Genomic DNA, 25,269 nt, shown 5'->3' with positions numbered 1-25,269 from the left:
AACGTAGCAAAATAAAGGAAATGAATGTCATATAGGAACATTACCTAATCAAAGCTTTAACAATTGAGGATTTTAACCAGCAAATTACAAATATGAAAAAACGAAGAAGTAGATAGTGTAAAGCATGACCCAATATCACCTATTTTATTATTTGCAAAAGCTTTAAATGCAAAATGACAGATTCTCTGCTGCAAAGCACTGCAACTTTCAACAAGCAACATCCCAATCATAGAAAGATAAATAAAAGGCCATCCGTTTTAATAGGTTCAAACCAAAGATTAACATGTGTGCAACCAATAAAATGAATAAATAGGATTAATGTTAACATGTGTGCCAATCTTTATTCTGGTAAAGTCATCAAATAATTGATTGAACATCTAGAATATATAAGCTATGACAAAAGATGCCTTCTCCATAACCATAACCATCCAGCCTTTTCCCAATTATTTGGGTCGGCTACAAGAAGCCTCCTGAAATGCTATAAAATTGCTACATGAAATTTAATAATTGAGCCCCTAACTTCAGATTTTCAGTACAGTCTTAGTGTAATCCTAGGATTTCCTAAAAATTTAGGATTGATGAGGATTTCAGTTTGCTTCTTCTTCCCCCACATTCTCAAAATATTTTTTAAGTTCTTCACATAACACGAATTTACTCCAGAGTCATCAGTTAGGTTTGCTGGTTATTTAATGTGGAGTTAGCAGCAGGAATCTTGCTAATCACACCATTCGTCAAACACAGGCAACAGCTTCAAAAAAATGCAATGACGCATCTAAAAAGAACATATATGCATGTGCATATGAATACATGCCCCAACAGTCTTATATTAGGTGGTTTAAGAACCTGACATTTTGCAAATGAATGCATCTCTGCTCCTTTTTATGTCACTCTCATTTTCATATCAATTCTCATTTTCATAACTAAGACATGCAGCAAAGCTCACCAGAGTCATCTTAAAGACTTAAACAATTAGTGAGTACAACTCAGATTAATCTTACCATTTCCAGATTTGTAGCAGAAGCACTAGCTAACCATGGAAAAACAAGGCTAGGATAATTCACCTTTAAAGATACCCTTAACTCTGAGCAGATTTTTAAGGCATTTTCATACACAAAAGATACTAAATGAGATCTCTGATCATGCTCCTTAATGGCTCTGAATTTACTACTTCAGCAAAATGACTGCATGACATGAGCAATCAGCTTCTAAGACTATTGGTTCCCTGACATATTTGATTACAATGTAGTCCTTTCTTTAAAATTATAACATAAATTTTAGGGCAATATAGTTTTCCATAAACTTTTAAAAACTCATTGGAGAGATGCCAGAAGATGAATTGGAATCATGTATACAGTTATATTCAGTCCTTTCATTCTTACACTTTGTTGTTCTCGTGTCTTCGGATGTTGCTCATTTAACTTGGGCTCAGCTTCTCCCAATAATACAGCAGGAACAAAAGCTCTGATCACAAAGAAAGCCAAAAATTGGATCAAAAGAACTAGAAACAGATTGAAATTAACAGAAATCTCATATATGGATGAGCAAGAATAGTATCTTTAACTCAAAAATCAGAGTCTATTAGTTCTAGTAATAGTTCTGAAGGCTAGCATAAAGAACAGTGATGAAAGTTTTACTGCAAAACCAACCTCAGATCAGGCAAGGATTCATAAAATGCCCTTGTATCTTCATCATCCCATACAGGTTCAAGCAAAGAAGACTCCTTGCCAGAAGCTGAAGATGATACTTCAACACCGGCGGTTACCCTAGTCGTGTGTCCATCATCTGGCATTACTGGAGGTTGCATATCAAGGGCCTCAGCCAAACTGTATATTGAAAGAAGAAAAAAAGAGAAAATCAGAATGAAGATGGGTCATAACAATGAAGCTAATGGAGAATAAATAAAAGGCAGAAAGGAAAGAAAAAAAAAATTATTGCAGGAAGTGAGACAAGGGGGGGCAGGCACAAACATCAAAGCAGTAGTGTTTGGCATGTGTTATGCACATGAAAAGAAGAACTGATGACTGTGATATCCTATCAGCTAAAAGATTTTACTTCTATTATTTATGAAACTCAATAAATATATATACTGCTACCTTTGGCACACCTCTTATTTATCTCCCTTGAGAAAAGAGTATAGATCCAAGAAAAAGGGTGTGCATTTATTAATACTTCGAGCACATATAGATATGATTGCCAGATGAAGTGATGAATGAAGGTCATGTGAGGTGTGAGGATTTGCAGTATAGAATAAGAAAGCACCACAAGTTGTGATCTCCGCTCTGATTAAAACTTTGTTCTGTTGACACATGTAACTTGAAAAGGACACTTCCATTATTAGACAGTATACTTTCTTCAAGATTGAGAAAACAAGCAAAGGTTGTATCCACTAACAGGGAGCTAGTATAGAGAGTCAAAGTAAAAGACGAAGGTGAAGTCAGGCTGAGAGTTTGCAACGTAAAATAGCAATTATCATCATCACGTGCACTGCACATGAGGAACCATGGAAGGCTGTTGATATTCTCCTAATTAAAGATTTTTGTAAGTTATGTAATTTGATAAGAAAACTCCCACTTTTACTTGGCATACCCCTTAACTCTCTCCTTGAAAAGGCTGAGAACGGACCAAAAGAAGTATGCAAATTACAGAATAGAGACGGTAGTACCTAACAGAGATAATGGTCGCTCAAAGTGATAGAATAAGATAGAAACAGGGTGTGTGAGTTTGCATTACAATATATGAAGAGATTAATCTACTCATGAAAACAAAAAAGGATATCAGAACAGGAATTATGAGACATTAACCTTAAAGCAAACTATCAAAAGATAAAATTTGGCTAACAAACTTACGAGGAGACACCACGAAATAGGTGATCATGAGACTTCCGAAGTTTCTCATAAGAAGCTGCATTCTCATCACTGAGCTCCCCTTTAGCGCTTAAGATCTTTGCATTCTCGAGTTCCATCATTTGAAGAGACTGCTCCATAAATAAAATCAGTATCATTCAAGGTTCTTAGCAAGTTGTTGCATAAACATGAAGGAAAAATCAAAGAATAAGGATAATACATCAAAAAGAAGGGATAAAACACATGAAGTACAACCAAAGCAAGCACCAGATGTACCAGGTTAAGAGAAGCATATTCAGTTTAAGCCAAATTTGCAGAGAGTTCCAAAACTTACATGGTGCTCAGATTGAAGTAGTTCAGCTACAGCATCATAATATGAGTGAAACGCTTTCTTGAAGATTTTTTTTTGATCTGCAGTGACATTAAGGTCCTTAAAGAACTGCAAGAGACATGGTAAAAGTTAATTGACGAAGAAGGAACCCACAATCATACAGTTAGAAGGTAGAGAGAGAGACAGATAGATAGATAATAAGAATCAGAAAATGAAGGTGACCAATCTAATACTTAACTGGACAAAAAGGCTTAAGAATTTAAGAAAGCCCTAGAAGGACTGACCTATGTTTCATCCAGCCAATAGATCAATCTTACTTTACATGATACACTGACAAGCTATAGGAAGCTAAAGATGATGGAAGAAATCAGTATTAATGAAAAAATCAATTTCACTCATTGACAAAGTCTGAACAATAACTATCTGAAATTAACAGCACTGCAACTATGCCTTTATACCAATACTTATGGTCAATACAGGAGCAAGTTTTTGGGTGCAATTCACTCTCTCTGCCCAATGCCATCTTTATGAATGAAATGGGACATGAACACAGCTTTCGTCAACCATGTGAAGAATTCTCACTGAATTTTCGCAAAGTGCAATACCAAGCCATCACAGCAACTGAAAGATAAGGAGAAATAATCTGCAATGACTAAAGTTGACTTATAGCTGAGTTGGGACAAAATTTCCTGGGAGGAAAAGGTAAAAACTTCCAACATTTATGCGAACAGAATAAGAGCATCTGCTGAGCCTGAGCTGCTGTATGTCTATGTCCAATAATTTATATATGTACTTATGAATGTAGCCATTCAGGACATACCAATTGCCTTTTAGTCACTCGAAGCTATTAAATGTTCTGGGTTTGTTGGAGCATATACTTTTGCTGAATCTATATATAAACTAAGTAATCTTTGACCAAAGAAAGTGCAAATGAATGGATTTTCCTCATAATTGGATATTAACTTGGTCAAACCATCCATCCTTATCGCGTAGCTGTAGAGTAATAGTTTATAACAAATACCCTGTGCTGATTCATAACAAGAAGTATATAAGCTTCAGACAATTCTCGTTCGATCCCTACAGGTTTGACTTTCCACAACTGATTCAGGTGATTGAAGCAAGTAGTGCTCACAGAATAACAACAGTATTAAGGAGACTGATGTGGGAACTCAACATGTGAAGGGTAATACATATAGGTTGGTAGACATTTCAGGACAGAGTTCAAACTCTTACAGTAAATGCAATAAGCAGGAAGACAACAGAGAATTTGCATAAGGGGAGGACCACATAGATCACAGTAATAGGATTGATCAAGCTATATCCATTTTGCCTATTAATCTCTTGACGTGTTTTTTTAACTGTTAAATTCTTAAAAATGAATAAACCTTCTTGAACTTAAATATGTGTTACACCATCAATGTTATGCAATGTATGAGTCTGAGTTTCATTCAACTTGAAAGTTAAATTTAATTTAGGTAGATTACTTTCTAGAGAAATCAATCATCTTCTTTGAATTTCCAAATCAACTCTAGCTGTCATGATGAAACGATAAAAGATAGCATAGATTAATATATATGAATATCATATCATTGCAAACCTCTTAACTGATCTGTGTAATAGCATGCATGAGAATAAGATATGATAAAGCAAACGGTATGTTTTGAGTTGTTCACAATCTATATGGCACAACAGAACAAATAGGGGGTGAAACTGGAGTTCAGGAACAAGTTCAACACCAATAATACAACCATCCCAACATCTATGCAGCAACCTCTTGCATCAATGCCACCAAGGGTATGGCAGATTGAAGTTCACAAGAATGCACCCAATAAATTTTAATTAATTTGCACCAACGCCACAAGAGCATCAATATATCAATTGTTATGGTTGTAAACTTGTAATCCTCTAACCAAACCACACTAAAAACAGAGTGACTGCTTCCAAGGAATCTGGTAAGGATATTGATCAGTTAAGTAAATATAGATGGCATCAATGAGCACGATTAATACAAAACATAATTTGAAAGTTGACAGCTTCCCACGAGATATTAGTTGGTTGATATTCCAAGCTCTCTTCACCAAAATGACAACTCTACATTCTATCTCTATTGGTAAACATTAGTTTGAAGTACTGCAGCCCTCACAAATTGTAGCCCACCTTCACTCTGAACAGGTCAGTCAAGAAAATTACCAACTTCTTATTACCACATGAAGAACAAATTGACAAGCAAGCCAATGTCCACATGTCACTATCTTTGGGAAACATCAGCCATTGAATCAGTAGAGTTTTTCATGAATTATCTACTTGATAACATAATCATCAAGAAAGGGATATCAGCCGCTTCAAGCCCTCCAATCATGATGTTTCATGGTATTGAATCTTCGGTAAATTAAATGCTGACCATTGACCATAATATGTCTGGTCGGGTAACCTAATTATCAATATTATCTTGCGGATTAAATTTTGAAGTATCAAGTACATAAAAGCAAAACTTACTACTTACAAGTTTCTATGAAATGTAACCTATCAAAACAGAAAGAAATTTATTTAATGATCCCACTGGTTTAATTTCATCTACAAGATGGATTATGCAACCGCATGTCAGTGCAACTATACCCAGCAACAAGCCAACAATGAGATTTATTAGCATATCAAAACTGTCTTCTGACTTTACTCTTTTCAAAAGAATTATGAGGACAGATATATAATGACGCAATGACCTCACAAGCACTGGATGGGTAGTAAGATCAAGTCAATCAGCAGTTCGAGTAGTCCTCTGTTACTCTGTAGAGACTTAGTGAGTATTAAATATATCAAAGAAGAAAACAAAATACTTAATGCAGAAGCATATACTCACATATGATAATACGTGTTGATACTTAAAAACAAGACGTTACTGATATCCAGATTAATAGATGACAAATGTGATACACTGGGGTGTTATATAATAGGATTCCACTGTCTTACAATGAAAAAGGAATCATATATTGACATATTACAACAATATTAAAATTCCCATAAACAGGTCAATCAATTTGGCAGAACAAGACCTAAACATTGTTTGCACTAAGTCAACTTTCAAAAGCAATAGCATATACATTTACCAAATGCCAGTTAGTACCTCATCATGAACTTCTTGTCCAGGCTGATGGAGCCCTATGAAGTACCTGCCTTGTCGAGCAAAACTGGTGAGAAGGGACAAATTGGTCTGAGTTACATCCTGATCCTTTAAATGTTCCAAGCTGGTAAGATCCTTTATAATATTTACAAAAATGCTGACATCCACCACAACTCCAACAAAATAAAGTTCCATAAGAAGTTTCAGAGTGCTCCTTTTCTTTATTGCCCTCATGTTTTTATCTGCATCCAAATCATCACCACATTTTCCAGGAAAGAAAACTTTCAAGAGGCCCTGAATAAAGCAAGGGGAGAAGTCTTTGTATCTCTGATGAAGCAACGAGCAGACCTACAAACAGGAACAGATAAATAGAAAAAGATTATGGCATCAAACAAGCTAATAGCACTTGCATGTTACCATCAATTATTTCTTGAAGACTTGTTTACAAAGTCTGGTCCATATAGCCAGACTAAAATACTAAGAGTTATCGATCTTCCATGCTGAGGAAGCAATGCTATAACTTTTTACTTTCCAGATAACAAGTTGATCCAATTCCATATACACTTGATTTAACAAGGGGGGAAATCTTTCGAGCAAATGACTTATCAACCTTGATCTCGAGTTCTTCTTTTGGTAACCATCACACCACAAAAAGCAGAAGAACAAGAGCATAAAAGATATAATGACAAAATATAGTGGCACAGTACAGTTAACAAACAATCAGATGAAGCCGGATTCCACACAACCACAATCAAGTGGAGAAAACACACTTAATTATGGCTATTAGACCCTATAGAAAACCAGTTAATTAAAATAACCAAAACGAGGGATAAGTGAACGTTCCCAGTTAGTAGAATAAGATGTCTTAAAATCAAAGTCGGAGGAACCAGTACCGGGCACCATACCATCCCCTGGCGGAACAACTCAGTATGAGCTGGGCACGCCCCGAGAGATGGCACACTGTCGAAACCGGAGAAGGAGAAGAGAAAGAGAGAGCAAGCGGGGGAAGGAGAGAGAAGGAGAGGCGGCGGACGCCGGCGGAGGCTACGATAGCCAAGGCCGCGGCCAGCCCCCTGCGGCCTCTGCCAGCCCCCCGTGGCCATCCACCGACGTCTGCCCCCTCTCCTTCTCCCTCCCTCCCTCCCCCACTCGCTCTCTCTTTCTCTTCTCCTTCTCTAGCTCCGATAGCGTGGCATTTTTATAGCTCGAACCAAGGTTCGTCGTACCGACCGTATCGACATACCGGTGCAGTCCGGTACCGGTACCGAACCGAGCCGAACCGGTACTGTACCGAAAGTGCCACAGCACGTGGCACTTAGCGCGTGACTTTAGCCATGCGCTCTCCCGTAAAGAACATAAAGCCATGCGCTCTCCCATGAAGAACAGCCAGTACGGGTGCGAACCGGCTCGGTTCGCACGGGTATGGGTATGTACCGATGCGAACCGAGCCGGTTCGTACCAATACAAGCCAATAACTGATTGGTTCCGACCCAATCAATAGCCGTACCATATCGGTGCCTGTCGACATCGATACGGTATGGGCTGAATCGACCGGTACCAATCGGTTCAGCAGGCTATGGCTCGAACCGTACTGGTGAGCCACCGGTACAGCTCAGAACGGGCGAAACCGCCCGGTTCGGAACAGTTCCGCCGACCATGCTTAAAATATAAAAATTGATTCATAATGTTGCAGGATTCTGACCCTTTTTTGGGTCGGTGATTTAATTTTCTTAAGTATCATAATGAGGTGGAACAAAAAACACTTGATATTTTATTGCAACGAAGAACCACAAAATTATGAATAAGATTATCTTAACTCAGTGATGTATAGTTTCCATTCATTTTAACTGAACTGTATATGTTGATTATCTCTAAATTATGCAACTATGCCGTAAACAAGTCAATATAGATAAACAATAAATCATCTCGAATGTGTAGACAGCTTTACCATATGCATTAGAACATATGGAGTATATGCGCTGAAAGGCTTATCTGTCAAATTACTGAATTTCACTGCAGTTGTATAACATCAGAAAAAACCATCAGCTTTAATTTGCATCACTGGATGCACACTTAGCACCAGCAGAAGAACAATAACATAAAAGAACCGTAAGTTATCCTCAGGCAAAGAATGGTCACCAAGCATGGGTTAGTAAAAAAGATCAGTAAGAGAGGAAAGGGTAAGAGCTATGCAGTGGTTATGTTCTTTCGGCCCTTGTTAGTACATCTAATAAAGTGGCCAGACTGTGTGGGCAAATCTAAAGGAAAAAGATGCATAAACAAAACTGAGTGGTAAAATGAAATGGTCCAATAGGGAATTAATGAAAAGGGTCTCAGATTGAGACATGACAAATAGATTACGTTGAGAATTCTAAGGAAGAGAAACTGCAAACTGCTCTTAAACAAGCAGCTTTCTATATTAACTTTTCCGCATAAAACATAACCAAAAAAGAATTTGAGACCTAGCAAAAGTGGAGATGATAGAGTTCTAAGCTGAAGATGTCAATATCCATGTAAAATATAAGATGGGACCATAGAAAAATGAAAGAAAACTTTACAAACTCCAGAGTATTTGCACGCACTTGGAGTACATAGCAATGACAGAAATAGGTTAATGAAGAAGATGTGGCCCAGAAAATAATAACAAAAGAATGATTTAGAAAGGATGGAGAGATGGAAAGATTGATCCAGACAGATGACAAATAAAGTTGTCAAAATCATCTGATAGATTTGGTGGATCTAAAAAACAAGATAATAGTGACTGATATAATAGAAGATGAATGAAGTAAAAGAACATGGATAACACCAAATGTTGTCAGATGAAAGTTATGAGTTATGGAATGAAGTTTGGGACAATAGCAAGCAAATAGACGCAAATATATACCCAACTAGTCTGATTCAGGTCATTTCCAGCTGGATCCTTATCAAGTATCCACCTGACAATGCGAAACATCCACAATTGTTTCGGAGCATCCAAATCAGTTCACAAGAAATGAAGGGCCTATGCAGGAATTGTGTGCAAATAATGGAAACACTATGAATTGCCCTCTCCTCCGCACTCTACTTTGCTAGAATCTCACGCCCATGATGATGATTCAACCTCTCCTGTATATCCTCCAACCTTCTTAAAACATGAAACTACAACACCCTACTCCCACTCCCAGATGCACTATGCACCTACCTCCACCTCCACATCCCATATCTAGCAAGGATTGAAGAATTGTGCCAGTAAATTGTTGACCTAACACTAGCATCATTCTTATCATTCCATCCCGTGCCACTGCTTGGCATGCATCACACAGCAGCATACCCAGTAATGACATGCAGCCAGTACCAGGCTGGTGTTGCCTGCTGATAAAGCACTAGCATGATATGTATCATGTTGTGTCATGCCAATCAGCACTTAGATCCATGATATCTAGTTCCAAAAGGTGCTATGCAAACACATCAAGTTGAATTTCATGAATTATTAGATACTTCATGATTTTGCTAGACACTCCAATTATTCAACTTTTGGCAATTCTATGTAGAAGTCAAATTTACTGTAACATTTAGCTTATAATTTCCCAAATTTATCAAATTATCAGGCAATAGGTCCAACTGGTGGCATGTTAAATACATATATTTAAACATATGTTCGCACACACATCAAGGATAGATTCTTTATAACACCTAGTCACTTGACAGTTGACATGGCATCGTGTGCCCCATAACATCAATCCCAAACTTGATAACAAAAGCATAATTAATGTAAACTTCGACTCTATAGTAATTACAGTCTACTTAAGACAATTCTATGAGACTAACTTCCAAGTATGAATCAACTTGTTAGGCACTAAAAAGGTTGTAGGCATGCTACAAGCACAACTCAAATGAAGATGCTGATGGACAAGATCAAAACTAAGAATAACACAATTATAAACAAATAATTACAAAAAAAAAGTTGTTGTAGCTCCAAGATTTTCAGAAATGGTTTCAAAAAAGAAATGTTTTCCTCAGGCAAACCTAGTAAGGATTAAATAGCTAACCAGGTTGGAAGATTAGAAAAGAGGGAGGCCAAATATGACATAAATTGTAGTAGTAAAATGAAATCCAAGAACAACTCCATTTCAGAGAACTTGTCCACAGATAAGTCCAAAACAAAGTAACATACTTAGAAACAACTGCAAGTTTGATGAAATGAATTTTTGTTTTTGTTCCTGACTATTCTTAAATAAAAAGCTAAACTCAATCCAAGATAAATAAAGCAACAAAGTACACAACCTAAGTCTTTGGAATATTATATGGGTATACAATTTTAATATGCACCAACTAAAAGGATAGATGTAAAAGTCCTAGAATCCTATTAGGTAGTCAGTACAGACTGGAAATGTTTTCAATAACTAACAAAGATCAGGCTGGACACAGATAAAGATGATATCTGCAAAACTGTAAATTTTTAATGTGATACCTGCACAGCAGCTTGTATATCTGAAGTTCTAAGCTTGGCATCACAAATAGCTGCCGCAGCTTCACTGACAAATTTGCTTAAGTTGACACTTCTTAATTCATCCATCAACCCTTCTCGTTGCTCATCATTTATCTGTTTAAGCTTTTTAATAACCGTTGTATTGCGTTTAATACTGGAGTCCAACATCCTGAGAAAACCTGAGTCTGGAAGAAAAACATTATAGTAATATTATGCAAGAGAGCCATCTAATTTGATCACTGCTCAGGCTGGTTAAGTACAATACTTAAGTAGCATTCAAGATATTAGTTCAAAGGGATATGAGTATATGACGGAGAAAGAGGGGAAAATCAGCTTCACTGGCAAGGTATGTAGGGGGTGCTGACAAAACTACATGCATGTAAATTTCATTCATAAAAAATTGAGACCGGCATATAAAAATAAATGCAGGTGAACCATATATAGAACAGTCAAAGATTTAATCTGGGCTGCTAGGCAGTTACATGGTGGCCCAAAGATACCAGGCCAAATGCCACAGAATTACACAAAACTAGTAATGTGAAGCAATTGAATAGGTCGTCATCTAATCACCTATGTTTAGTCAACTATGGTTTCGAAAACAGAAAAATAAATCATGACTTCATAAGCAAGGCTTAATAAAAGCTAAAGAGAAGTCACATAAAAATAGGACATGATTGAAGAACTGAAAGAGGGTAGCACCAATGCCAATCCTAAAACGGAAAATACTTCTACAATCATTTAATCATTACTTAAAACCCTAAGCCATCCAATCATCATAAATTGATAAATAAGAGACTTCTAAATCATCGTATTCACATTTTTATTGATAAGGTGAGGACCGGCATGATCACCCGACTTCCTAATATTGGGTCTAACAACCAGAACTTGCAAAAGGAAATAATTTAATCTAAATACCTATTAATTGTTTGCTTGTCATTACTTGCAAGATGAAATATTGCATCTATTCACCTCAAATGCTATTAGGTATATCACTTACTTCCATTTGAGGAGGGGCAAATTTTGATGTCTGGGTATCCACAAATTGTTTTGTTTTAGTTTTAGTAAACTTCAAATTAATGGGGCTCATCTAGCTTTTGGCATCTAAATCATGAAATCTTAGCCACTAAACCTACACTTAACTACCAAGTACCTACCTTCTTCCAGCAGAGCGAACAGAAAAAAGAGGGAAAAAAGAAAATTTATGAAGATGACGTGCTTTACCACATAGTTACCTGGCCTTTCAGGATTCAGATTGCTATGACGGAGAGCAAGTTTCACATCAATTGATTTCTTACATTCATCAAGACGTGCAGCACTTTCCTACAAAAAAATATATATATAAATATATTTATAAGGTTCCATTATGAGTTAATTGAATGTTCTGATCTTGAAAACCAGCAGAAGATTTTAAAAATATACTAATACCAAATATCTGGTGAATATCAACCAGCCTAAGAGATTTACAAAAACAAATGCAGACTACAAATACTAACCATGGAAAATTGAATGCAGACAAAAAAATTGAATAACAAAATAAGACTATAATTATTTATCCCTAAGAGTCACTAGTGAGCAGCAGTTGTAGCCATGCTTTAGATATCGTAGGACAGGGCAGGGCCATCCCAATTTTTCTATGAAACAGGACGCCCCGCATCTCACCACCCAGGATAGTGGATGTCCCATCTCGCCCTGCCCCAACGCAGGGTGGTGGGCCAACCCCCCATGCCATGGGTATTTAAAACCTTGACTTGTAGCATTCCTAGAATGACAGAATGGCACCCAACATATTCAAGAAAAAGATAAGAAAATGTCTAGAAGATTTCAGTAGCACATGTCCAACAACTAAAAGTTGATGATACTAACTGCAATGAAAAGGAGAAAGAGAAAACCAAACATAAAAGTTACACTAAAAATATAGTAACAATGATCTCCAAATTGCTAAATTACTTGAATATTTTATTGGCTAAAAGAATCTCTAAACTACTATTAGAGGGGGAAAAAAGAATAACAAAGTAACCTAATAAATCACAAAATTTATGCATTGCTAACAAACTACTCATGCATGAAATACTCATGGATTGCGTATGGACAATGTTATACATTCTTTGTTGGTGATGGTAGTTAACTAGTTATGCATAGCTTGTAATCGTCACCTCTTCCATGTCTGTTCTTGCATAAATCAGTGAATGAACATGACAATATTGTTTTATCTAATTTAGTATGAAATTAACCATCACCAACCATTTTTGCCTTGGTTATTTGGGATTATGGTCCTGATTTGCCAAACAATCCTATAATAATATTAACCCAAATATTGCTGAAATCTTTTCTAATACATTGTCATAATTTCCATTATCTATGCTGCAGGTTCGGTCTCCCCTCCTTTTTATTGACTCCTAGACACAAGCCACTTACAGATGCCTCCTAATGTCTTTGTAAATGTCTTAAGAGACTGCAGGCAACATAAAGGCAACCTCGGATCCTCCTAGGGCCTAGGTGCTATGCTGGCACCCCGAGGTCAAGGCAGCTCCAAAATAACAAATTTAAAAACCTAATAAGTAGAAATCTAACAATATAGTTATAATCCAAAACATCAATTGAAGTACCATACTGAACCAGTCATATCATACCGTATCGGTAAGTTATAGATACAACCAATGGTACATTACCACACCAGCACATGTACTACATCTCACTTTCATTGCATTGGCACCAATAGACATATCGTATGTACATGTGTGGAAACATACTATACCGGATGTATTGTACCAGTAAGGTGCCAATACTGATATAGGTATCAAGACTTAACACTAATCCCCAAAATGGGACATGAAATGTAAAATAAGATCTAGTGAGTCAAGGGAGGTTATCAACTTGGCGATATTCAGTGCAAATTTATAAATTGATATCATCTTTCATACTCAAAATTGATGCAAAAGCGAGCACCTAGGTATCCTATGCAGACAAGGAAAATATTTACCTTGCTCATGCCATTTAAGTGTCCTCAATTGGTGCAATTCTTATACAATCCTAGTACTTATTTGTTAGTATATTCTTCTTAGTTTTACAAAAAATGTATTAACACTGTCATCTCTGCCAAGTTCATCATCTATGCCTTTTTTCCCAATATTCAAAACCATATAATAAGTCATGCATAGCAATCTTCCACAATGCCCATGAAACCACTATTTGTAGCATTATACTTTTAATGACCATGAAAACAGTATTTTCTTGCTTAGTCAAATCCTTTGTCTTTTCACTAAGCAAGAAACTAGCCTCCATTATTAACCTTCCTAGCATAAATATGGGTTCTGCAAACTGCAAAGCTTAAGTCATCATTCTTGATTTTTGTTTCATCATCCTCTCTCATAACTAGCAGTGTGGCTTACAAGATTCCAGTATATTTGATGCAATTTTGTTCATCAACTTTGTTATTATAGATACGTACCACAATAGTTCTCCAATCATTTGGCATTTTTCCTGTTACCACAATCACATTGTAAAAAACTTAATGAATTTGTAGAAGTAGCTGAATTCTTGTCTTCTCATATGGTTTTTCAAATCCCAAGCAGTACGCATCTTGCTTTAATGCTTTACCTTTTTACATCTTTTCCAAAGCCCTCCATTATCTATTTGAATTGGAGTACTTTACAAAACTCTAAGGGGCTGTTTGGTTGCCCGTGAGTTTTTCTTGAACAGCTGATCATAAAACAAAATTCACTATATGACAGGTTTTATGAAAAACTGGGGAAGACCTGTTTTTCATTAAACCCATTTTTTCAGGTTTTATGACTAGTCGTTTTTGGCCAAACAGGTTTTAAGAAAACAATCAGATGACTATTTTTGTAAAACTCCATCATTTTAGACTTTTTGTAGATGTATTTTAGTAAAACTCAAACAGCCCCTACAAGTGATGATGGAGACCTTACTCAAATATTGTATATTTCATATTTAATTAATCTCCTCATCTTTCATCAAAATCATAATTTCCTCAAATGCATCTGGTTAATCTTCTTCTCATCATCCTAATTATTTTGTTATTCACCTTCAAGCCCAGCATATTATATAGATCATCAGAAACAAATTTTGGCTTAGGTGTTTCTAACTCAAGAAAATACCATTCGATATGCAAAAATTCAATGATTAAAGTGTCTATCACACCATGTTATTGTATTGACACATTCTATGCCAACAGTCTATCAGCATTGTACACTAGTATGCGCCTCTATACAATCCATACAATCTAGAATCAACATGAAGAGGCCTACATTGATGTATATCTAAGTGATACATACTGCCAAGTAGCAATACAAACTTAAACTCAGCATTGTTGCAGAACACAACAGGCAGCAGTATAAGCTGAAACCCTACAGTTGCATTTTAGATCCATGCCTAACTATCCTAAACATATAGCACAATACATATAGCATGTCATCTTTTAAAAAATAACATACATTAATCATTTCCAAGGAAAAGGAAGACCAAATGCTTTCCCATATACATAGTGGTAATCCTGATATATAAAACAAAATAGAGATAATTAGCTATTTGAATCAAAGATCAACTTTTACTAGTTTCACTTAATATTTGCACTTAAGGACTACAATATATCACCTAATCAGATGAACTACATTACCTCATCATCCTGTTTATCATGATGTTCACCAACCATCCGACACTCATCTTCTGGATGTTCCATTTCTCCTATATCACATTATCAAATATCAATTATCATCAACTAAAACTACAGGACATCAAGCATTAAAAATAACAGATCAATACATAATAATAAGTTACACTTTAAGAGTGTGACCTTTGAAAATTACAATCTTGACAAGAGCTGTCAATGTGCAATACATTTGGATGACATGAACTAGGCAATTGTATATAAACATTAGTGACACTCAAATGAAATTAATCACATTTTGAGAAGAAATAAGAAAAGAAATAACATTCATTCAGCAGGAGGGAAGGCTCTCTCCTTTAAAAGTGAACAAAACAAACGTGAGAGATGCTCCTGACAATAGGTAGTAAAGAAGAAATAAATAATAATAATAATACAAACTTCCCATCTCACCTTTTGTAACATTTATGACAAAGTTATCCAAACACAGATTTTTATGATCTTCAAAAGTGCTGACTCTTTTGGATACTGGAAAAGATCACAAGTAAGAAACTCATCTGCAATTTATAATCTTCTTACATCAGCTTAAAAGGCAGCACTTGGGACACACACCTAAATGCCATCATGACACTACAACATCATCATTTCAAATGATTTTATGAAAGTATCAAACCTACTTCTTCTTTTATTTTGTGATAATATAAGTTTTTTGTTTTGTAAAGAAATTTTACCATTATCTTGTCAATAATAACATAGCAATCAATATTGCAAACAAAAATTGGAAATATACACATCTACAATACATATTTATACATATAAAAATATTTAGTATCCTTAAGAGAGTAGACTGTTCTGTCCGTTGAGAAACTTGTTACTTAAGCACCTAGGCAGCAAGAACTTCAAATTTATTGGAAAATTGCCATCCTAGGACCTGCTTCTAGCCATGTAAGCTTCATTGTTAATGCTACCTCAGATGATTGTTTCTTTTCATCAAGTGAAGAAAATGTTAAATTAGAATATATACTACCACCACTTATATTGCAACAGTAAGTTATTTAACTATCCTGCCTTGACTTCTTCCCCTTAATCCAATATAAAGAAACCAACAACTAATATTCTAGCCACCGAACTTAAGGTTCCTCATTGCCGCATTAATTCTCCCCTATCACTAACCTCAACCACATTATGATACCAAACATCATGCTTGTTGCAAGGTCTTGAATCTTTCCAGAATACTGCCACTTTTCATTTTGGGACATTAATTGATAACAGAGTGCTAGCTCTTTCATACCTATTTTTCCTTGTTAGTAGAAAATCTATTGATTAGTCAACTAGGCCAAATTCCCATCACCTCCTCTCACACTCTTTTGGACTCAAATTTAGCTCAGGTCATGGCAAGAAAATATCTTTGTTGGTTTGAACTCTCAATTGCTACAAGCAAGATCACTAGTCAAAAACTTAAAGCATTGTTTTCTCAAGCAAAAAAAGGGGGGGGAGCTAAAGATTAGAGCTCAAGTACGAGCAGGGTGCAAATTTGAATTCCATTGGGATAAGCGCATCTCTTTATTGATCCATTGATTTTGCACATACTTAGGGCCTATTTGGATTTATAGTTTTACTAAAACCAATGAATGTAGACACATTCGGAAGTGAATTTTACTTAAACAATTGTTAAACAGGGATAAGAAATGTTTTAAGTTTACTAGATCCTTTATAAAACACAAATGTTGGGTATTGTTAAAAGCTGAGGACCTGCATTTTCAGAAAATGAGATCTCATGAAATGCTTTTGGCTGATAAGGAGACCCTCAATCGCGCACAACTTCCCTTTTACCCACATAGTATCCATCCATCCAAGGTCTATCGTACCGACCCGCATTGACCATGCCATAGTGTACCAATAAGATACTGATAAAGTATCAAGGTTCGATTTGACACAAGAGCAAACTAGTTTGTACCAATCCAAACCGATCAGAATTGCCCAGTACCGCCTTATACCGAACTGTACCACCCGATTTTGGGCAATAACATGGCTAGAAGTGAGAAAAGTTGTTGGAACCTTGTGTCGGTACAGGATGTGTATAGTGCCATATCAATCATACTGAACTGATAACATACCAATACAGTTCCTGATACCAGTTTTGCAATCCTCAATTTTTCCTTCTTCAAAACCCCTTCCCTTTGAGCCCCCTTCCCCTCATGTACCTCTTCATATTTCCAACTTGATGATTCACTCGTCAAACACTGGTGAAGACCAACTCTAGCAATACATAGTCCAACCTCTACATAGAGATTAAGCACCTTGAAATCTAAAATGCCTCCAGATTTCTTTTCTTCTTCTAATGATTATGTTGGAAAACCAACACCTTTTATTATTCCCTCACGAAAAATCATGATCTTAGCATATGCTTCTTATAAGACTTTCCTATAATCAAACCCATCTACCATGTTAAACCAACTATACTTCAAAAACCCACCTACAAACCCATCTTTCTTGCATAGAACTTTTCCCCTAAGTGCTACTCTCCTCCTTTTCTTGTTTCTTGCTTCTGTTGATATGTTATTCCTAGCCATATTGAGGATTGAAAGGGCATGTTTTGGTTAATTACTTAGTTGCAACCCCCTTCATTGGATTACACACTATTGTACGTGCCTTTGGGCATTAAAATTTTCCTTGCTTCATCCTACTATAATGTCCAAAACGATACTCTGTTCCTGAGATATTTGGGTCTTTGATATTGTTTTTCAGTACCGGTTTTCATTACTTCGAAGGTTGGAACATTTATGGGTGTTGGGTTTTCTAATCATGGTGAAGTATGTATCCGGGGCTCTAGTTTACATCCAAGGTAGGGTATTGATATCCAAAGTCTATGAAGTATGTATTTTGGATCAGGTTTTGACCTATTTGAAATATGTATTTTGGTCTTTGATCTTTGTCATGTATATATTCGTGGTTGGGTTCACAATATTACCTTCTTTTCATTTTCCTATTTACCAATACAGAATTTGCTTCTTTCATTATTGCTTCAAATAGAAGCTTGGTTAGGGTTCCTGGTTTCCCACCATCCTTCTCTCCAAAAAAAAAAATACTAACCTAATTGTATTCTTTGGCCTTTCTATAGTTTCCAAGATATTTAATTTGCCTATTATTGAAGTTCATTTACCTACAGTATCAATGATTTAATAATTATTGCTTTCTCTAGTTAAATTTTGATATATGATCTGACCATCTCCCTATTATGTATATCAACTTGGTCATTTTTATTAATTGTATATATACAAATTATCAATAAAGATATCTGTATTATTTGTTTTATAATTTGTAAAAGTTAGAACAACAGCTTCTTTAGCAATCACTTATCACCCCAGGATTCCTTTGATTTGCAATTTCATTTTATCTATTTGCATCTTACTCTTCTATGATTTAGTCATCACTTAGAAGAGGGGACAAGCTCACTGATGATGACAATGCCCTCAGAACCCATAATAAATTTCAAAAACCAAACAACACCTTTCGTTAAACCTAATGTTCGTTGTTGACCCTTTTCCTATTAGCTTAAGCTTTTGAGCCAATTGTTAATTAACAAAGAGACTACTTGCCAAACTTTGTTTTGACAAAACATAGCTCAGCTTCTAGATTTACAAAGCTAGGATTTGTATGAGTCACTACTAAAATCTGGCTTCATAAATTCTACCAATAAAACTTGTGTTATGAAAACAATTGTATGAAGCATAGCAAGCAAATAGCCCCTCAGTCTGCATCCTAGTATTGTAGCATGTATACAGGTTGATGATAATCATACTGTACAATCAGCATAGTTTTTACAAGTATTATTTTCCTGTAAAGTTGTGTATCTCTTGGTATCGTCCACCAGGTACCATTGATTTACCATAAGATAACAATTTATAATGGTTAAGTTTTGTAGTATGGTATAACTTGGTGCAGTTATCCCTATGTTATAGTACTCACATGTCTTATTTTTCCACCCACGTTATTTAATCTTCACCAAATGTAAGATAGGGTTGAAAGGAGCATCATCAAGATCTAATAGAAACTAGCACCCTAATCTATCTATGGTGTCCCTAAGAAATGATCCTAGATGAAGATTTGGTGAGCATTCACAACTCATAAATTCCTAAAGTGATATAAAATGAGGTAATCCATTTTAAAAAGAAAATAGGAAAAGCATCTAATATGTCCTTTTTGAGCTGAAAAAAATGATCCAAAACATCCTTCCATACATAAGCAATTGATGCAAAGGATTATGGTGAAGTAGATGGAAGTAATCCTTGGTAGAAGATCAGAGATATCCTTGCTGTCTTTTACAATCTTCCATTATTATATGACTGATCAGATTACTGTTGGCAAAATGTAAGGCAGAAAACAGAGACAATTTTTAAGAAGATCCTCCATTGCAATAACAAACTAAACTTAGAACAAAGTTGAATCTTAAATACGAAATTGATGTATTACTCTCAAAGCTATTGCAATAACACCCAAAACTTACAAGAGAAGAGTCAAGTCTCAGATACCAAACTGAGGTGTTGCCCTCAGGACTGAAGTTAATCAAATTCACTAATTACCAAGATTTGTTTCAACAAGAAAGGTAGACAATAGGGAAACAGATTGTTCAGGACTTCTTTTAACTTAAAGTATCCTTCGAGATTGGAAATAAAACATGACTTCAGAAAAATTCAAGAAGCAGCTTACAGATTAGAAGAGGAGGGTGTTACCAGTCCGGGGAAAAAATGACCTTGTTCAAGGTTGTTTTCTCCAACACAATGTAGGGAAAACTAAAATTAACCCGAATCTCAGCAACAAAAAGCCAAAACCTAAACCTCCAACAACCATAATACCCTCCTTTCCATTCAACAGATGATCACAAGTAGTCTCAATGCAAAATAATTAAAAAAAAAAAAAGAAGAGTTTCCCAAGGAGCATCAGCATATGCAAATCATGCATCTTAATTAACTGTCAAATCATGTTACATCATAAGTTTGGCAAGGAAAGTTGGCTGTAAAATCAAGAAAAAGTCAGGAAGTTATTAATTAACAAATGAAAGAAGAAAGAGATCAACAAACAACAAAAAAAATAAAAAAAAAGAAAAGAAAAGTTCTCAAAGACTCAAACAACAGTTTAGATGCTAAGAACTATTTCACTAATTATATTTTTCCATATTGTAGATGCAATGCATATCATCCAACTGCCCAGTTAATTCATCTTTTACATTATTTAACTCTCACCAATCGACACCGCAAGGAGATCCTTGCTCCCGATATCTAAGACCAGTTACCATAAAACCACAATTTTGAACATGCAAACTCCTATTACAAACTCCATTTCTTACAACAAAACTATCACCAGCCATAAGCATATCGCCGAAAATCACAATTCACAAAAGAGTAAAGACCACTGCATCAAATGGCCAGCAAGAAGCAATTGACCAAACAAGCATATATTTTAAATTTAAAAAAAAAAAACTGCGAAATACCTTTAGTAGGAGGAACCATCTGGCTCTTCAAAACGCTCGCACCGTTCAGAACATCAGCTGCAAAAGATAAACCATTCCAAACGTCAGAAGCATGCTCCGCACAAATAAGCAGTAAAACCTAGAATTTAATCATCCTGGGCAGCGTTTGGAGGGTGGGATCCGAGTGGGACTGGGGTTTCGATTCGGATTAGGGATAGGGCTTGGATTCGATCAGGGCGGAGTGGTGGCGGTGACGGAGGTAGTGGAGGCGGAGGGTTTTTTGGTGGGCGGAGGCGGCGTCCATACCTTCGCCGGAGGTGGCGATGGCGAGGATCGGAGCACGGCTGTCGGAAGAAGGCCGAGCCCTCGATGAACCATGAACGATGGCTCTGGGTACCGAGCGCTCGATAGGCGCAGGATAAAAGAGGGAGAGAGTTGTATTATAGTACACGTGGACATAAAGGTGACGTGGAAATCCACGTCAGCAATCTAAGTAGGGAATGAGAAGATTGAACCTCAGATCAACCTCGATTTGGGTTTGATCAAGCTCGGGTCTGATCATACTCCACTTTACATAAATTACAAGCTTAAATCCTGGAATCAACCTTGATTTGTTTATCATATTATTACTTTACCTTAGCCGCTATATTTTAATGCGGAATGCTTTTATTTGACCTAATTTTTCTTCACTAAGCTAGATGATCTTGTATAATTGGATTTTGCGACACCAATTATAACATGAGCTTGCTTTTGAAATTCTTTGTGTAATGACAATCTCTTAAGCAACTTATTTGATTTTCTATTTAATTTCTACTGTAATTATGTTCTTCTTATCGCTCCTTTCTCCTTTCCTAACTCCTATTCTATTTTCTTTCCTTTTTCTTATACATGAATCGCTTACTTGAGATACTAATATTATTTCAATGCTAGAATTCTACAAGATTGGTGGCATCCTTTATAACTGTGATTGTGTTTTGCAGTCAAACCATTGTTTTTTATGGCTAGCCATTCCTCTTAGAGTTCAAATGGAAGCTTAGAAAAATGCATATTTTGAGTCTTGATATTTGCACTTGATAAGAGCTAATTCGATAGTGGATTATTACAAATGATTGGGTAATGAATAATTTTTTGTTAGTCGAACAATATTTAGATATCAAGATGATGCAGTAAAACCATACTAAATACCATCTTATGGTAACATTATCATTCATGCCGAATATAAGAACTAAATAAGAACCATGTGGCAATTACTATATTGGTCTACATAATTTATGCACAGGATAACATGGAGCTCCCACTTATAATAGGTCATGATAATGCAACAACATTAATTATTTTAGAACATTTGATAATATATATTTACGCGGAGCTACATGTAAACATGCCCGCATACCCTATGAGCTTAAATGATCTTCAATTAAGGAGGAAATAGAAAGATAGCTTGTTGTTTCAATGAAATAGAAAAATTATGATCCACAAGAAAACCGTAAGGTTCATTGCAAGAACAATTACTTATTCTAAGGGATGTCAACTGATTGTATTAAAAACTTTTGCAATAATTCTTGTAGGGCATGGAAAATTGATTCCATTCAAATATTCATTAGACCATGGCCGCTACCGCATGGAAACTATTGCTGTATCAATATCTTCCAGATTATACTGCAATTATATAGTACTATCAAAATACGACACCAACATTTGAACATGTACTGGGATCTTTGCCACAAGTAGCTTGGGAATACATGCATAAATATACATACATATATATATATATATATATATATATATATATATATATATATATATATATATATATATATGCGCGCGCTATATTTGTGAGAACACAATTTAGAATTATTATATTTTGGCCATTTCGAGATGAAAAACAGGATTGCCCCTCGATCAAACTCCATGGTATACAAAGTTTTTTCTCTAGCATAATCACTAGGAGAGCGACGGAGCTCTTAAGGAAGCATTCCCGGACCTATTTCTCCTCACATCAATGTTAGAAATCTTGATTGCAGAATTTTTAAGTACGAACAATGTTCGAGAATTATTGCCGCTAAATTTCGAACTAAGGTTAGAGCACAGCTCGGATGACCTTAAAGTCGGTAGAAGATGAGCTAGACAAGATAGCTGACGTGTCGGAAGTTGATCTCCTCCGAAGATGATCTATAAGAAGTCCGCTTGTCGAAGAGTTTCCGACGGAAACCCTCCAATACCTAAATCCGAATAGAGAGGCAATAGTTGAAAGAAGAAATTTCAGCAGAGTAGAGTTTTCTGAATGAGAATTATACGGCATAATATGAGCTTACCCAAGAGCCCCTGGACCACCTCTTTATATAGGGTGGTCTGTTTTGCTGTTACCTGAGTTGATACGACGCGCGCTAGTGGTCAGTCGTTTGTTTACGACGTGGGCGTCATTCCACCTGGATGGCGCATGACACGGACCGTGCGCCGAATGTAGAGTTGCAACAATTGTCGGTTATCGGAACCGTCAGTTCTTGTTGACACATGCCGATTGGCCCCTCGGCTGACTGGCTTCTCTGTCGGAGCCAAAGTTGTTCACCTCGGTTTATTCCAACTTTCAAGATCAAAGAGGTCGGTCTTGTTCGAGGTCGAGGTGTCTAATGTTTTTGTTTTATTAAGACCTATTCAAAACCATTCTGAATGCGGATGGAATAGAAAGTCTCCAACAACTCAAAACCATTACTAGCAAGGTAAGGCTCCAAAAAAACAAAAACCTGATACAGCGAAATGCAAATGAGATTGAAGCAATTCTTTCTTGGTCAAAAATGTTACTACTTTCTGAGTCATCGAGGAATCGCTTCGCAATTCACTAAATCCAACTGAAAAATACCACTACCAGAAAAGTTAAAAAATCTTCAATTGGCTGGCATTCAACAATCGTATTTGTTTTGCTCAATCTGAAAAAAGAATGATAAATGCACCTCCATCCAGCCCTCTTTGCTGCTAAGAAGAAGAGACCACAAACCACCTGCTCCTCACTTGCAATTTCTCCGAGGGTATTTTTCTACGGATCCTATAAAAGCTGAAGGTTAGCTCTCCCCCACACTACAAAAAAAAAAGAGGCATTAGCGATGCTTTTTAAGATTTTTACCGGTGCTTATAAGCATCGGTAAAGAGCTTTTCGATGCTTTCTAAAATGTCACCAAAGAATAGAAAAATAATTGCTGACGCTTTAAAGCGTCGCTAATTAGTTAGCGTCGGCAATTAACGACGCTTTATAGCATCGCTAATTGAACCGTAATTCTGATTTTAATGACGTTTTAAAGCATCGTTAGAGTAATTATTTTAAAAAAAATTATTTAAAAAATTTTAAAACTCTATATATAAATCCAACTACATACACAACAAAAGCCGTATACATATGTCACAATCAAACATATTTTTTAAAATATTTATATTGTCAAATATGATTACATTTATACTGCCAATTTATATTTACAATGTATTTAGAAAAATATAAAAAATATGCATATAAAACTTCTAAATAAAAGCTATGACCATTGAGAAACAATGGACGCAAGATAGGGTGTTTCAACAATATATTTCAATGCTGAACAACTGTACAGTATACGATGGCAAATGGAAATCGGCAATCTCTGGAGTGGTGGCAGCGAAGGCCAACACCGGCTAAACAAGTCGAAGACGAGTCGCCGGTCGGCTCCAAACAGAGATAGCTTTAGCCATTAAAAGCTTCACCTCGTGGTAGCATCAATGCATGGAGGGGGGGACCTTAAAAAAGTCTCGTCCAGCCCACCCCATGGCTTCACCCCCTATAATGGCCATCGTCCATAACTTTACCCTGTAAATATCTCTCTCTAATAGTAAAAGCCGGGTGGCAAAAAGATTGCATGCTCTTAATAAATGGAATGGGAAGGTAGTTCTATAACAACGTAGAATTTCACCCAAAAATGCTAACCAAAAGATATTATTTGGATTCCTTGATCCTGTATAAGTACACAAGATCTACCTAACGAATAACCAATGTAGAACCATCAAATTCATTCAAATCTAATGACAAACACCACGATCAGCCGTGATCAGTCCCAATGGATCAGTGCTACAATATCCGACCTGGCCCTGATACGATTTATAATAGCTTAGGTTCTCATCCAAAAATGCTAGCCAGAAGATATTATTTGAATTTCTTAATCCTGTATAAGTATTCAAGATCTACCTAGCGAATAACCGATGTGGGACTAAATACACACCTGCATGAAGCCATAGTCTTTGGATACCGTGTAGAACAAGCCGAGCCCTCATGAGTCACGAACCAGGAAGGGGGCACTTTAGGACTGTAAAGGGAGAGCAAGGGTGCCCCCAGTTGCTTAATGTGACCAGAATGGCTCGTACCAAAAGTATCCAGAGGGAGCCCTGTCTTTGAAGCA

At 36.2% G+C, this 25,269-nt stretch overlaps 1 protein-coding gene across 2 annotated transcripts in view; it reads right to left on the bottom strand.

Annotated features, from left to right (window-relative positions):
* The window catches only part of LOC103704946 (regulator of nonsense transcripts UPF2), a 33,342-nt gene extending 12,071 nt beyond the window's left edge, over positions 1-21,271 (bottom strand). For both annotated transcript variants that reach the window (XM_008788479.4, XM_017842239.4), the window contains exons 1-10: positions 21,161-21,271; positions 20,876-20,932; positions 15,397-15,464; positions 11,993-12,080; positions 10,743-10,945; positions 6,296-6,640; positions 3,178-3,282; positions 2,847-2,974; positions 1,647-1,823; positions 1,380-1,461 (exon numbers count right to left, since the gene is read on the bottom strand). In XM_008788479.4, coding sequence (XP_008786701.3) covers positions 1,380-1,461; positions 1,647-1,823; positions 2,847-2,974; positions 3,178-3,282; positions 6,296-6,640; positions 10,743-10,945; positions 11,993-12,080; positions 15,397-15,464; positions 20,876-20,894 — 1,215 coding nt within the window. In that variant the 5' untranslated portion in view covers positions 20,895-20,932; positions 21,161-21,271. The remainder of the gene's footprint in view (positions 1-1,379; positions 1,462-1,646; positions 1,824-2,846; positions 2,975-3,177; positions 3,283-6,295; positions 6,641-10,742; positions 10,946-11,992; positions 12,081-15,396; positions 15,465-20,875; positions 20,933-21,160) is intronic.
* Between the last annotated feature and the right edge of the window lie 3,998 nt (positions 21,272-25,269).

This window comes from Phoenix dactylifera, chromosome 13 (genome assembly GCF_051530095.1).
Source record: "Phoenix dactylifera cultivar Ajwa chromosome 13, Ajwa_hap1_PhDact_Kaust_v1.1, whole genome shotgun sequence".
Taxonomy (NCBI): domain Eukaryota; kingdom Viridiplantae; phylum Streptophyta; class Magnoliopsida; order Arecales; family Arecaceae; genus Phoenix; species Phoenix dactylifera.
This window is presented reverse-complemented; position numbering and strand designations above follow the sequence as displayed.